The sequence below is a fragment of the Electrophorus electricus genome, chromosome 8 (genome assembly GCF_041902795.1).
Source record: "Electrophorus electricus isolate QZ-2024a chromosome 8, ASM4190279v1, whole genome shotgun sequence".
NCBI lineage: Eukaryota > Metazoa > Chordata > Actinopteri > Gymnotiformes > Gymnotidae > Electrophorus > Electrophorus electricus.
Window position 1 is genome coordinate 24,151,945 of NC_137504.1, and position 14,939 is coordinate 24,166,883.

Below are 14,939 nucleotides of genomic sequence, written 5' to 3' on the forward strand. Positions count from 1 at the left end.
TCTTTTCTATAGTTTTCAGGGGCTACCATTGAACACGTGCCTTGTGTCCTAACATGACTGGTTTAGACAATATGTGACGTTACACAAGGAGAACGTCCTTCTTTTGTAATACTACTGACTGGAGTCAGATGCTTGTGGATGTGAACGGAGAGGTTTTATTATAAAAGTGATATTCCAAAGCCGGAGTCAAAAAACAGGCTAGAGTCAAAAGCCATATTGACCATACACAATACATGGATGAAACAAAGTTGCAGTCTTGAAAACGGTCCAAAATAAACCGGACTGGGAGTCAACCAAACAACCAAACCAGAAAGGGATAAGAAAAATCAGGGAGCAGGCTAGACTGTAAACAACAGACAGAAAGAATGCTCAGTACACATGGAACTATAATGGCAATACTTTGCAAAGGACAAGCACAAACAGGTATAAATAGGAGGAGGAAATGAGCAACAGGTGAAAGTTTTTAATAATTAGGGGAGGCAGTTTGAATGAGAATAGTTGGACTAGGAGGAGTAACGGGCTGGGAGCTAGGAGGCGTAGTCTGGGTCAGGGGGCGTGACACTTTTCAAAGGTTGATGTGCACTTTATGTGTTGTCCCTTCTGGGCTAAATGACTTTCTTAGGCTACACAGATTCTTCATGATCAGATATGATGCCATCCTCACACACAAGTAGGCAGCTGCACCATCCTCTTGTCCAGCAGGTTCAGGCTTGTCTCTAGAAGCTCAGCAGCCAATCTTTGGCCTTAACTCTTCAGTGCATTCCTTTTCAAGTGTGTGTGTGGGAGTTACTGTGTTTGAGAATGCATGTGTTGCAAACCTCAGTCCGCCTCTACACAGTGATCAGGTCCAAGTCCGTTAAAACATGAGGTTCCCTTCCAAGGAAGAGTTTTTAAGCAGATGTACATTTTTTCTTTATAGAATTAAAGCTGTAAAACAGGCCTTATTTGAAATCATCTGTATATACTGGATATCTCAGTTATATCAGCTTTTGAACTACTCACACCATTGAACCTAATCCATCATATAAAAAGTGTTTTATGTTAAATAAAACAAAATATGCTACACAAAGAATGCAAACAAATTGTTAATATGCACAACATTTTTACCTTGAATACATTGAATTACATTTTGTGCTTTGTCATAAATGTTCTAATGAGCAGGATTTAAGACAATAGATAGATGTTTTGTTTCAGGTCGTGGTCCCCTGCATTACTGGGATGTGCAGCATAAGATGCTTCTGTTGCCCAGGAGACAGGGGAGGGGAAAAGTCAGCAGACATGAGCTGTTTTTGCCCAGTTGTACCTAACAGTAATAATTTAAAAATTACACAAGTTAAAATTAATAATAATTTTGGCCACATTTAACAGCCAATCACATCACAAAAGTGAAATCACAAGGCTGCTCTCCCCACCCCAATCATGCAGCATGTTAACTATAGCAACTACTCTGTTTATTAAAAAAAATATTTATTAGAAACACCTTTGAAGAATACAATAGTCAACACTGAATTTTTCTGAGATTTGAGTGATATTGGTTTGAATGTATAAAAACATGTACCACTGCCCCATTTAGGAATTGTCTGAACTGGGCTTTGAAACATTCAGGTACATCTCGTCATGGTCATCATCAAACACCTCTTGTTTTCCCGTGGTCCTTTTCATGCCTGTATCAGGGGAGGAGCCTCGTCCTTTGCCTTGCATTGAGGGCTGACAGGTGGTCTCATTGTCTGATCGTTTCATAATATACTTGGGGTTCTTCAGCTTTCTTCTCCTCTGTTACCAAGAGAGAAAGTGAGACACAGAGATGGTAAAACAGATTGAGGTGAACAGTTTGAGATTGTTACTCTCACGGCTTTGCATAAACTCAAGAATGTTGGCAAAGCATTCCTTGAATAAGTAAACAAATCTGTAAAGTATTTCAAGATTACTTCATAACTTTATCAAAACATAACTTTATTATTAGTCCTAACTTTATTGACTTTATAATTTTATTTTACAGTTTCTGTTAGCCATCCTCCAACTCCTCTGTTCTGATCACTGCACCACTGTTAGCTGTATTGGTTTGGACAGACGACCTTCCTATCCCAGCAGTAACAATGCTGTATGTAAAATCTCCAGAAACATTTCCACGCCTGATACAATCGCACCAGCACAATGCTAATAACCATGTCTTAACCACTGCTATGTTGAAGAGGTCCATGATATTAATAACATATAGTCTGCAATTCTGTAGTCAGAACCTGATGCCTGTAACTAAATAGCTATAAAATGCTCATATAAGATAGGCATACCTAATAATACCTAATAATGCCTGTGAATGTATTTCCATGAGTGCATGAGTAGTGGAGAACCAGTTTGTTTGATGCATGCTTAGCTCTAGGAGCAACCATGATCCTGCATGATCAAGCATGAACACGAAGAAAGGTGGTGACAGCAAAAAAAATCTTATTGCTGCTCACTATGTTTCTTTCCCACATTGAAAAGAGAGCAGAGAGGACAGCGTATGTTCAATTTCTATTTAAGGTTGATCTGTGGTATGTTATCAACCTGAAGGTAGCTTTGCCTTTTGGTTTGCTATGCAGATAAAAAAAGCAATCTGAGGTACTTTTACTTTTAAACGTTCAAGTGTTTAAAATTCAACAAAGTGTAACGCAACTGATGGTGTTCAGATGATCGCGGATAAGATCAAGCAATTCAGGTTTATTAGGAGAGGGGAAAACCAAAGCTGGGGTCAAAAAACAATAAAAGGTCACATGCCAGAGAGGGCAAACGCAGCACAAACAGGTCTGGCCAAAGAGCAAACAAGAAAACAGTCCAATAAAGACAATACAAGTAATCAGTCCAAGTTAATGTACAAACTAGAATGGGATGAAACAAAAGTGAATCCAGAGAACAAAACAGGTCATGTATCAGACAGGCTGACACAAAACCCAGTCGGTATGTAGAGATAAACCATGGCAGTAGTTCACATTGAAAGAATGAGATGAGACAGGTTAAACACACAGTTCGAGATCATTACTCTCACGGCTTTGCATAAACTCAAGAATGTTGGCAAAGCATTCCTTGAATAAGTAAACAAATCTGTAAAGTATTTCAAGATTACTTCATAACTTTATCAAAACATAACTTTATTATTAGTCCTAACTTTATTGACTTTATAATTTTATTTTACAGTTTCTGTTAGCCATCCTCCAACTCCTCTGTTCTGATCACTGCACCACTGTTAGCTGTATTGGTTTGGACAGACGACCTTCCTATCCCAGCAGTAACAATGCTGTATGTAAAATCTCCAGAAACATTTCCACGCCTGATACAATCGCACCAGCACAATGCTAATAACCATGTCTTAACCACTGCTATGTTGAAGAGGTCCATGATATTAATAATATATAGTCTGCAATTCTGTAGTCAGAACCTGATGCCTGTAACTAAATAGCTATAAAATGCTCATATAAGATAGGCATACCTAATAATACCTAATAATGCCTGTGAATGTATTTCCATGAGTGCATGAGTAGTGGAGAACCAGTTTGTTTGATGCATGCTTAGCTCTAGGAGCAACCATGATCCTGCATGATCAAGCATGAACACGAAGAAAGGTGGTGACAGCAAAAAAAATCTTATTGCTGCTCACTATGTTTCTTTCCCACATTGAAAAGAGAAAGTTCAAGTGTTTAAAATTCAACAAAGTGTAACGCAACTGATGGTGTTCAGATGATCGCGGATAAGATCAAGCAATTCAGGTTTATTAGGAGAGGGGAAAACCAAAGCTGGGGTCAAAAAACAATAAAAGGTCACATGCCAGAGAGGGCAAACGCAGCACAAACAGGTCTGGCCAAAGAGCAAACAAGAAAACAGTCCAATAAATACAATACAAGTAATCAGTCCAAGTTAATGTACAAACTAGAATGGGATGAAACAAAAGTGAATCCAGAGAACAAAACAGGTCATGTATCAGACAGGCTGACACAAAACCCAGTCGGTATGTAGAGATAAACCATGGCAGTAGTTCACATTGAAAGAATGAGATGAGACAGGTTAAACACACAGTTTGAGATCATTACTCTCACGGCTTTGCATAAACTCAAGAATGTTGGCAAAGCATTCCTTGAATAAGTAAACAAATCTGTAAAGTATTTCAAGATTACTTCATAACTTTATCAAAACATAACTTTATTATTAGTCCTAACTTTATTGACTTTATAATTTTATTTTACAGTTTCTGTTAGCCATCCTCCAACTCCTCTGTTCTGATCACTGCACCACTGTTAGCTGTATTGGTTTGGACAGACGACCTTCCTATCCCAGCAGTAACAATGCTGTATGTAAAATCTCCAGAAACATTTCCACGCCTGATACAATCGCACCAGCACAATGCTAATAACCATGTCTTAACCACTGCTATGTTGAAGAGGTCCATGATATTAATAACATATAGTCTGCAATTCTGTAGTCAGAACCTGATGCCTGTAACTAAATAGCTATAAAATGCTCATATAAGATAGGCATACCTAATAATACCTAATAATGCCTGTGAATGTATTTCCATGAGTGCATGAGTAGTGGAGAACCAGTTTGTTTGATGCATGCTTAGCTCTAGGAGCAACCATGATCCTGCATGATCAAGCATGAACACGAAGAAAGGTGGTGACAGCAAAAAAAATCTTATTGCTGCTCACTATGTTTCTTTCCCACATTGAAAAGAGAAAGTTCAAGTGTTTAAAATTCAACAAAGTGTAACGCAACTGATGGTGTTCAGATGATCGCGGATAAGATCAAGCAATTCAGGTTTATTAGGAGAGGGGAAAACCAAAGCTGGGGTCAAAAAACAATAAAAGGTCACATGCCAGAGAGGGCAAACGCAGCACAAACAGGTCTGGCCAAAGAGCAAACAAGAAAACAGTCCAATAAATACAATACAAGTAATCAGTCCAAGTTAATGTACAAACTAGAATGGGATGAAACAAAAGTGAATCCAGAGAACAAAACAGGTCATGTATCAGACAGGCTGACACAAAACCCACTCGGTATGTAGAGATAAACCATGGCAGTAGTTCACATTGAAAGAATGAGATGAGACAGGTTAAACAGACAGAGTAAAACAGGAACAAGTGTACACACTTAACAGCCAGGGGAGGAGGAACGCGGGAGCTGGCTGAGGGTGGTGGCACTGGTTGAAGTGATAGGTGTGCTGGTGGAATGAGGTTAATGGGAGATGTAGTCAGAAAGTGGGGTATTGATACTTAACAGGTTTATAAGAAACCATGTGAGCATAAATATGAATTTTCCATCATACTGAAAATTCCTTTAGATTAATTTCTGATCTTGTTGTTCTTGTTTGCTTATTCTGACCTGTATTATATTTGAACATGGATTCAAAAGAGCTCTGAACCAACACAGGAGCCTGACGGCTTTACTGAAAGGTAGAAGAAGGTGAAGGGCTTCTACCTTTTTACAAACGACCATGATGATGATCCCATTCAGAAGCACAATCGTCACTATGCCGCACGCGATATACACCATCAGCATCGTGGAAAGACCTGAAGGAGACAGACACCATCACTCACTTGTTGGAATGCTTTAGGAGTCCTTAGTTTGCATTTTTAGGGCAGCAAGTGTTAGTTGTAGTGGGGTCACATATACACAGCTCAATGAACACACAAACATATAAACAAATCATCTGTTTAGAGGTATGACATTTGCCACTGGAGTGCACATTAAGATCTTGGTGGTGCAATTGTGAGGTTCTTGAGGCTGTTTTTGTCAGTTTTTGTCAGCTCAGAGAATGGAAATGAAGTCTTACTGTACCTCTTTTTCTGACAGCACAAACACAGCATGCCGTAGTATCATTGCATGATACCCCTGATACCCCATGCTGACCCCTTCCTGTTTCCTTTGTAAGTGGAGTGTTCCATTTACAGTTCATTGTACTTTGAGACTGCTAATATTACGTAGAACGCTCATTCTCTCCGAGATTAGCTAGCATACAGCCATTCAATCTCTCCTCGATGTGACAGGTTGTGAGGACCGTTACAGGTTTAATGTTGTGACAGGTTATGAAGGCCATGATAGGTTTAATGTTGTGACAGGTTATGAAGGCCAGGATAGGTTTAATGTTGTGACAGGTTATGAAGGCCAGGATAGGTTTAATGGCGTGACAGGTTGTGAGGACTGTGATAGGTTTAATGTTGTGACAGGTTATGAAGGCCATGATAGGTTTAATGGTGTGACAAGTTGTGAGGACTGTGATAGGTTTAATGTTGTGACAGGTTATGAAGGCCATGATAGGTTTAATGTTGTGACAGGTTATGAAGGCCATGTTAGGTTTAATGGTGTAACAGGTTGTGAGCACTGTGATAGGTTTAATGTTGTGACAGGTTATGAAGGCCAGGATAGGTTTAATGGCGTGACAGGTTGTGAGGACTGTGATAGGTTTAATGTTGTGACAGGTTATGAAGGCCATGTTAGGTTTAATGGTGTAACAGGTTGTGAGCACTGTGATAGGTTTAATGTTGTGACAGGTTATGAAGGCCAGGATAGGTTTAATGGTGTAACAGGTTGTGAGGACTGTGATAGGTTTAATGTTGTGACAGGTTATGAAGGCCATGATAGGTTTAATGTTGTGACAGGTTATGAAGGCCGTGTTAGGTTTAATGGTGTAACAGGTTGTGAGCACTGTGATAAGTTTAATGTTGTGACAGGTTATGAAGGCCATGATAGGTTTAATGTTGTGACAGGTTATAAAGGCCATGATAGGTTTAATGGTGTGACAAGTTGTGAGGACTGTGATAAGTTTAATGTTGTGACAGGTTATGAAGGCCATGATAGGTTTAATGGTGTGACAGGTTATGAAGGCCATGATAGGTTTAATGGTGTGACAAGTTGTGAGGACTGTGATAGGTTTAATGTTGTGACAGGTTATGAAGGCCATGATAGGTTTAATGTTGTGACAGGTTATGAAGGCCATGATAGGTTTAATGTTGTGACAGGTTATGAAGGCCATGATAGGTTTAATGGTGTGACAGGTTATGAAGGCCATGATAGGTTTAATGGTGTGACAAGTTGTGAGGACTGTGATAGGTTTAATGTTGTGACAGGTTATGAAGGCCATGTTAGGTTTAATGGTGTAACAGGTTGTGAGCACTGTGATAGGTTTAATGTTGTGACAGGTTATGAAGGCCAGGATAGGTTTAATGGTGTAACAGGTTGTGAGGACTGTGATAGGTTTAATGTTGTGACAGGTTATGAAGGCCATGATAGGTTTAATGTTGTGACAGGTTATGAAGGCCGTGTTAGGTTTAATGGTGTAACAGGTTGTGAGCACTGTGATAAGTTTAATGTTGTGACAGGTTATGAAGGCCATGATAGGTTTAATGTTGTGACAGGTTATAAAGGCCATGATAGGTTTAATGGTGTGACAAGTTGTGAGGACTGTGATAAGTTTAATGTTGTGACAGGTTATGAAGGCCATGATAGGTTTAATGGTGTGACAGGTTATGAAGGCCATGATAGGTTTAATGGTGTGGCAAGTTGTGAGGACTGTGATAGGTTTAATGTTGTGACAGGTTATGAAGGCCATGATAGGTTTAATGTTGTGACAGGTTATGAAGGCCATGATAGGTTTAATGTTGTGACAGGTTATGAAGGCCATGATAGGTTTAATGGTGTGACAGGTTATGAAGGCCATGATAGGTTTAATGGTGTGACAAGTTGTGAGGACTGTGATAGGTTTAATGTTGTGACAGGTTATGAAGGCCATGTTAGGTTTAATGGTGTAACAGGTTGTGAGCACTGTGATAGGTTTAATGTTGTGACAGGTTATGAAGGCCAGGATAGGTTTAATGGTGTAACAGGTTGTGAGGACTGTGATAGGTTTAATGTTGTGACAGGTTATGAAGGCCATGATAGGTTTAATGTTGTGACAGGCTATGAGGGCCATGTTAGGTTTAATGGTGTAACAGGTTGTGAGCACTGTGATAAGTTTAATGTTGTGACAGGTTATGAAGGCCATGATAGGTTTAATGTTGTGACAGGTTATAAAGGCCATGATAGGTTTAATGGTGTGACAAGTTGTGAGGACTGTGATAAGTTTAATGTTGTGACAGGTTATGAAGGCCATGATAGGTTTAATGGTGTGACAGGTTATGAAGGCCATGATAGGTTTAATGGTGTGACAAGTTGTGAGGACTGTGATAGGTTTAATGTTGTGACAGGTTATGAAGGCCATGATAGGTTTAATGTTGTGACAGGTTATGAAGGCCATGATAGGTTTAATGTTGTGACAGGTTATGAAGGCCATGATAGGTTTAATGGTGTGACAGGTTATGAAGGCCATGATAGGTTTAATGGTGTGACAAGTTGTGAGGACTGTGATAGGTTTAATGTTGTGACAGGTTATGAAGGCCATGATAGGTTTAATGGTGTGACAGGTTATGAAGGCCATGATAGGTTTAATGGTGTGACAGGTTATGAAGGCTATGATAGGTTTAATGGTGTGATAGGTTTAATGGTGTGACAGGTTATGAGTACCATCAGATGGTGGAATGAACTTCCTCTGGTTGTCCATAAAGCAGCTTCCCTTGCAGTCCTCAAACGCAGACTGAAGACGTATATATTTGTGGAATATTTATGTACCTATGTAACTGAAACTCTAGTACTTATTGTAGGGTATTGTTTGTTATTGCACTTATTATCATTGTCTGAGATAGAGCTTAACATTGAACCCTGTATTTCCGCAGTATTCTAGTTCAATGGTATCTTGAACTCTTACCTAATGTACTGGCTAGAATGCGATATGAGTAAAATAATAAAGCACTTTTGTAACACGCTCTGAATAAAAGCGTCTGCCAAATGCCGTGACGTAAATGTCAAAAAGGTTAAACTCTATCAACACTGCAATCCTTCCATATATCCTATGAATCCGTATGCATTGTGTGCTGTCTATCAAGATATCTGTTTCACATTTAATTCTTTCATATGTCCGAGAGTGCCTCAATCACATTACTCTGTGTGAGACCTGTTTGTCATACTCAACATGCAGGGAGTCTTTCTATCTATCTATCTATCTATCTATCTATCTATCTATCTATCTATCTATCTATCTATCTATCTATCTATCTATCTATCTATCTATCTATCTATCTATCTATCTATCTATCTATCTATCTATCTACTTCTTCTTCTTCTTATTATTATTATTACAGCATAATATTTTAAATAATTTTTTAACATGGTTGTAAAAATGTTGGTGCCCGTTTTTTCTTCTTTGATGCATGGCTGGTGACATGTCTAGATAAAAGAAATGAAGAAATCTACTGGATAATCTACTGGAGAGATGAACCAAAACTTCTAAAACATTCAGGGAGTAGCATACTTGTGTGCAAGTTACACTAGGAATTCTCCTTTCATCTTTTCTTATGGTTTATAAGCCTTTGCAAATATCTCAGCAGTGCAGTGCCTAAATTATACCAACATAAATTAAACCAGCAATGAATGCAATAACACTCATCTGCCACCCAGGGGCACTTTTCTACCTTTTCTACCTTAAAAAATTCAAATATTCAAAAATTTAAAAATCAGATTTTAAATAGTATCTTTTGAATCCTATAATGTAATCCAAAATTTTAATTGTTTTTGTTTCAGTGGTAGAAATAATCCCTCTAATTTAAGTGATGTACAATGCTATTTTTTTGTTTTGGTAAATATTTAATGAATGACTCCTCTGGGCAGTAACATCCAAGGTCATAAGTAAAGTCTGAATCAACTCACATCATGAAGATCATGGTGATGATGATGATAAGATCATGTAGATACCTTGATGTTTGTTTTCCGGCTTTTCCACGCTGCGGCCTTTCCTGTCATCTTTCTCGTCGCCTTTCAGTAGTAGCATATGCCCATTCAGACTCCCGCTGGGATACGTGGAAAGGTGACAGCAGTATGCTCCAAAGTCACCCTCCTGGAGCTGTTTGAGGTTGAATGTGTGGTACTTATTCATGGAGACGCGGTCCTTATACATGGAGTCGAAAAAATGAATTCCGTGCACCGGGCTGAAGACAAGGATTAAGTGTGAATTATTGCAGCGGCTCCACTGGACCTGAGTGACTGTAGCGTTGTTCTTAGGTGCACAGTGTAGAGACACATTGTGACCAGGCAAAGCATGCATGTTTGGTGATGTGACCACCATATCATTTGCTGTACACCCTAAGTCAGAGAGAGAGGCAAACAGATAAAAAGGTTAAAAGACCGAGAAATAGAGCAAGAGAGAGAGAGAGAGTGATGAAAAGCAAGACAGATGGACACACATAGAGAAAGACAGGAAGTAAGAGACAAAAGAAAAGTAGACAAAGAGAGGAAGAGAGAGAGAGACTGTTGTGTAAAACTGTTGTTTCAGGAACAATCTACGATATTTTCTATGCAGTCACACTAACCATTCATTTAATGAAGAGTGAAATAAGGTCTTTTGTTGTCTTTAAATCAATATTCATTTATAAGGAGAAATAACTTTTCTTGCTGTCTTTTATATTTTGTCTTTTTAGTCTTTTATATTTATTTATATTTACATGCATGTACATCCAAGAGTTATTTTCCCAAAACAAATGTATGGTTAATAATTATGAATTTCATAAAAAACATACCCCCAACACCTATTTGTTTTTGTACTTTGTATTATACTTTGGTAGTCCTGTTTTCTCTAGTTCTTATACATAGATAGAATACGTTTGTCCTGAAAAATTACAATAACAAATTGTTATGCTGAAACCATTACCTTTGAAGAGTAGGAAAAAAACAAGAAGACAGGCCCATTGTTGTCCAGAAGAGACAGATAGTTTTTTTTGTCTGCTTTCCATAGTGCACAACTCAGTAATGATGTTACTAAATGATAGGAGGTCATTGAATAACCAGCACCATAAATGTGCATTCCCCTAGAGCAGAGAGAATGTAAAGACCACTTTACAAGACACACACACGCACACACATACACACACACACACACACATGTACACACACACACGCACACACGCAGACACACACACATGCACACACACACACACACATGCGTGCGCACACACACACACACACACACACGCACACACACACACACACACACACACACACACACACACATGTAGATACTCATAAACAACTGGACAAGTTGACTGGACTGAGAAAGTGAAAATAACAAATGATTCCAGTGAAAATAAAAAGTAATCAAAATCACATCATGTCATAAAGACATAGAGTGACATGCATAGGAAGACTTGTGTTCTCTGTGTGACAGAACACACAAACACACACACCAGTTTCTAAACTATACGAATACGCTTGCATGTTTGCAGCATTATCCTTTTATGTGTGGTTTTACTAAGCAGAGTATGACTCATGCTAAACCTCTTCCTGTTTAAACATTCTGTCATGTGCATCACTTTTTGGTACTCTCTATGTAGCTGGATAACTGCTCTCTTCACGCACATACACCCCAAGCTATACTCTTATATAAGAATATTGTTTAACACAAGATAACTCACACAGATTTAAGATAATGTCAAGGTGAAATGAATGGGTGAAAATGGAATCATGTCATCCAAAGTATGATGAAGCACTTAAAAAGCAGGAAAAACTTTGAGTTGATGTTTGTCACACACACATACATGCACACACACACACACACACACACACACACACACACACACACACACACACACACACACACACACACACATACACACACTATCAACCTGCCCTTTAAACAATCTCCTGTTTACCCATTGTTCAAAAGCAGCAGTAAACAACAACAAAAAAACTATTTGATAACTGCTAACCCATTGGTATCAAACTCAGTTTAGATAACGGCTCACATTACACTGTGTCCAGTGTTAATTAATAACTCGTAAATGTGTTAATTAATTGTAATTTATCCAAATATACATTTAAAACGCAAATAGAGCTTGTATTACATACTAAACAGCATTGTTTAATGTTGCAGATTTTTGTTAGCCTATGCTACATTCAATTACTCTCGGAAGTTGCAAGTTTCCGAGTTTGAAGCAGTAAGTAGGTTACAAGTGGTTATGGTTGGAAGCCAAACAGATGTCCCCAGAATGTTTCTGTCAAGCCTGTGTTTAAATGTACATTTTTATCTTTAGAATCAATAAAAAGAAAAAGCACCTACATTCATACAATCATCTATATACTGGACAATATGTGACTTTATCTCAGGGAGACCTGCTACAATATTGGCTAAAGCATGAGGAAATAGATTTCATAAATTACTTAATCAAGGGAATGTATACTGCTTATTCTCTACAAAAAGGCAAACCAGAAATGGTAATTTTGTGATTAGATCAGAACCATTTCTTTTCTTTTCAAAGAAGTTCCTTTTAGCTCCTCAAACATTCAATGTGTTGCTGGCCCTGTTGTACATGCCCCTGTCTCTTCCACTATAAGCTTCCTCCTTATCCAGTCCCAGATGGTGCAGTATGGAGCAGTATAGCTATGACCTAGGCTTGTCATCATTGAATCTTCTGTGAGTTCTTGCAGGCACACATATGTCTTTCAGAAACTAATGAATCATCCAGATCCACATCCACAGCTTCACTACACCACAGTCAGTCTGGTCATAGCGCTTGCAGCTCCAGTTTTTCTTCCACAGTCCAAATTTTCCCATGAGTTGAGTAATTTTCAGGTACTACATGTGAGTGGGATCAGGACTGTGATCAGACTGACTTACAACCGCACAGGGATCAAAGTTATAGTGTACTTTAAGTGCAGCTGGTGTCGAGTGTTTTTGGTGGGACACTGAATGTGTTGCCTGTATATAGGAAGTGCACGGATAAAGTTTGCACTGTTGAGGTCCCCAACTACAAAGAGGAGAGAACCTGGATGAATCTGTTCCATACGAAGTTGAAGTGCCTCTCTCCCACAAGCATGTGGTGGAATGTGAACAATGACCAGGATGAACACGGAAAACTCTCACAGTGGATAAAGTCTACAGTTAATGAAGGGAGCACCCAGACATGGTTGACATATTATAATTAAAACACCTATGTCTGTGCACCAACCTTTGTTAATGTAGAAACAAAGTCCACTACCTTTTAGCTTTTCCATTTGATCCATATTGCAGTCAGCATGGAATAGTTGGAAGCCAGGTAGGGGAACTGCACTGTCGGGAGTTTGATCAGTTAACCAGGTTTCCATGAAACACAAAGCAGCAGAGCATAAGAAGTCCTAGCTGGTTCTGTTTCTGATGAGAAGTTGCAGTTCAGTCATCTTGTTGTTAAGAGAGTGGAGATTGGCAAGGTGTAAAACAGGACGTGGTGTTCAGAAACCTTTGGAGTTTCACCAGTGCAATGGCACGTCTAGCTTTTGTCTTTTCCAGTGTCTTTTCCAGTGTCTCCCATACAGTGTAGCAGCAGTGCTGACTAAAATGTTTAAAGACTGCATTGGATTAATGAGATTAGGAATCAGGTCACATAGGCAAATTTGCTGGATGCTAAGCAATTCCTCTCTTCTATATTTAAATGAATTTGCTCTACAAAGAATGATACAAACATAGAAATAAAAAAAAACAAAAAGGTAGAGCACCCGTGGCAACCATCTGCGATGCCATCTTTGGTGATTCACATAGTGGGTATTATCAGAGTTTTTTGAAGTTGTTTACTGTAGGAAATTGCCATCCAGAGAAATAATATTTATCAACAGCTGTATCTTGAAAAATCTAATTGCAGTTCAATAATATTAAACCCAAGATTCATATTTTCAGACAATCATTTTATAGTCTTTTGTATAAAAGATAATCACAACTATACCCTGCACTGGTGTAGTTGTAATCTTATATGTACCACATACACAACTAATGCCATGTGTTTTTGTAAGAACATAGTGTCTGATTTTAATATTTATATACATTATGATTAGATCTAAATCTTTTGGTAGGTAGCCCGGAACTACAAAAAACTACAAAGGTTTTAAACCAGTGGACTGCAATCCACTTCTGGTTACTATCTTTCATTTTGTTTTATTCAGTTATTGATTCTACTAATGCTACCTGTACCAAGGTTGGTGTGTGCTTTTATGAGAACAAAATGGAAAGTTCAGCTTTATTGCTTAAAATGCAACTTTGAACTGTGAACTTTAGGGCTGCAATCCTAATTCACAACATAGGATGCAGTCCTCAACACAGAGTTGCTATCCTGAGTCTATTTAATCTATCCAGCAACAGAATATATGGAATGAATTGATAAATTAAATCAAAGGGTTATCATCTATATATTTTTATAGTGTAGTTATAAGTATGTAAGTTTATGTTTTGTATAGCTTAATTTTATCAGTAAATGATGAAAACTTAAAACTTATGTTGTTTTGCTGGCATTTTTATGAACTATTTTTAGATAACAAATGCATGTTTTAAAAATCTATTCTGTGCTATACTATGAATAAGCATGGGATTTCAATCAGTCAAAATGACCGCTATGTCCATTCTAGTAGTTATGGAATTCTTGGATTTCTAGTGCATGACTTACAACACCAAAATCAATATTAAATGATCTACGAAGTTGTAATGATTCACAGATTTCTGATAATTGATGTATATCATCTGAGGCATATGGTGTACAAGACAAAAATGAACATTAAATGGAAATTGGATGTAATGCAATATCTGCTTTAATTTAGTATTTATTATATATGAATGTAACAATCTCAACTTTGAATGAATTCAACTCCTATACAAGACTAAAATAAACTGTAAATGGCATAGCAGTGCAGAAGCAGTGATGCACCACCTTTGGAGTTGTAATGTAATGCATGCTTCCATTTTGCATTCCATTTTGAATCTAGAGAGCATTCAAACAGCATTACATGGGACATTAAATTAGCCTGTGAATGATAGGTTGAAGTTATGACACAACCATTTAATTTTTAATGCAGTTCCAATTTTTAAT

General features: G+C 38.1%; 1 protein-coding gene across 2 annotated transcripts; it reads right to left on the minus strand.

The window, feature by feature from the left end:
• Positions 1-132: 132 nt before the first annotated feature.
• Positions 133-14,810, minus strand: LOC145643326 (uncharacterized). Of its 2 annotated transcripts, none has more exons than XM_081718962.1 (4): positions 10,766-14,810; positions 9,814-10,046; positions 5,449-5,540; positions 133-1,773 (listed from the first exon to the last, which is right to left on the minus strand). In XM_081718962.1, the coding sequence occupies exons 1-4, from the start codon at positions 10,801-10,803 to the stop codon at positions 1,570-1,572; spliced, it is 567 nt and encodes a 188-aa protein (XP_081575088.1). In that variant the 5' UTR covers positions 10,804-14,810; the 3' UTR covers positions 133-1,569. The 2 variants fall into 2 exon arrangements, with proteins under 2 accessions (XP_081575088.1, XP_081575087.1); XM_081718961.1 differs by having other exon boundaries at positions 9,814-10,200.
• Positions 14,811-14,939: the final 129 nt, after the last annotated feature.

What these genes read in the sequence shown, in the direction of transcription:
- LOC145643326 (XM_081718961.1), bottom strand. Translation starts at nt 10,847, where the DNA reads ATGGAAAGCAGACAAAAAAAACTATCTGTCTCTTCTGGACAACAATGG. An exon ending in GCCGGAAAACAAACATCAAG is followed by an intron (nt 5,541 to 9,813) that starts GTATCTACATGA and finishes TGTCTCCTTCAG; the next exon opens with GTCTTTCCACGATGCTGATG. An exon ending in TCATGGTCGTTTGTAAAAAG is followed by an intron (nt 1,774 to 5,448) that starts GTAGAAGCCCTT and finishes TCTTGGTAACAG; the next exon opens with AGGAGAAGAAAGCTGAAGAA.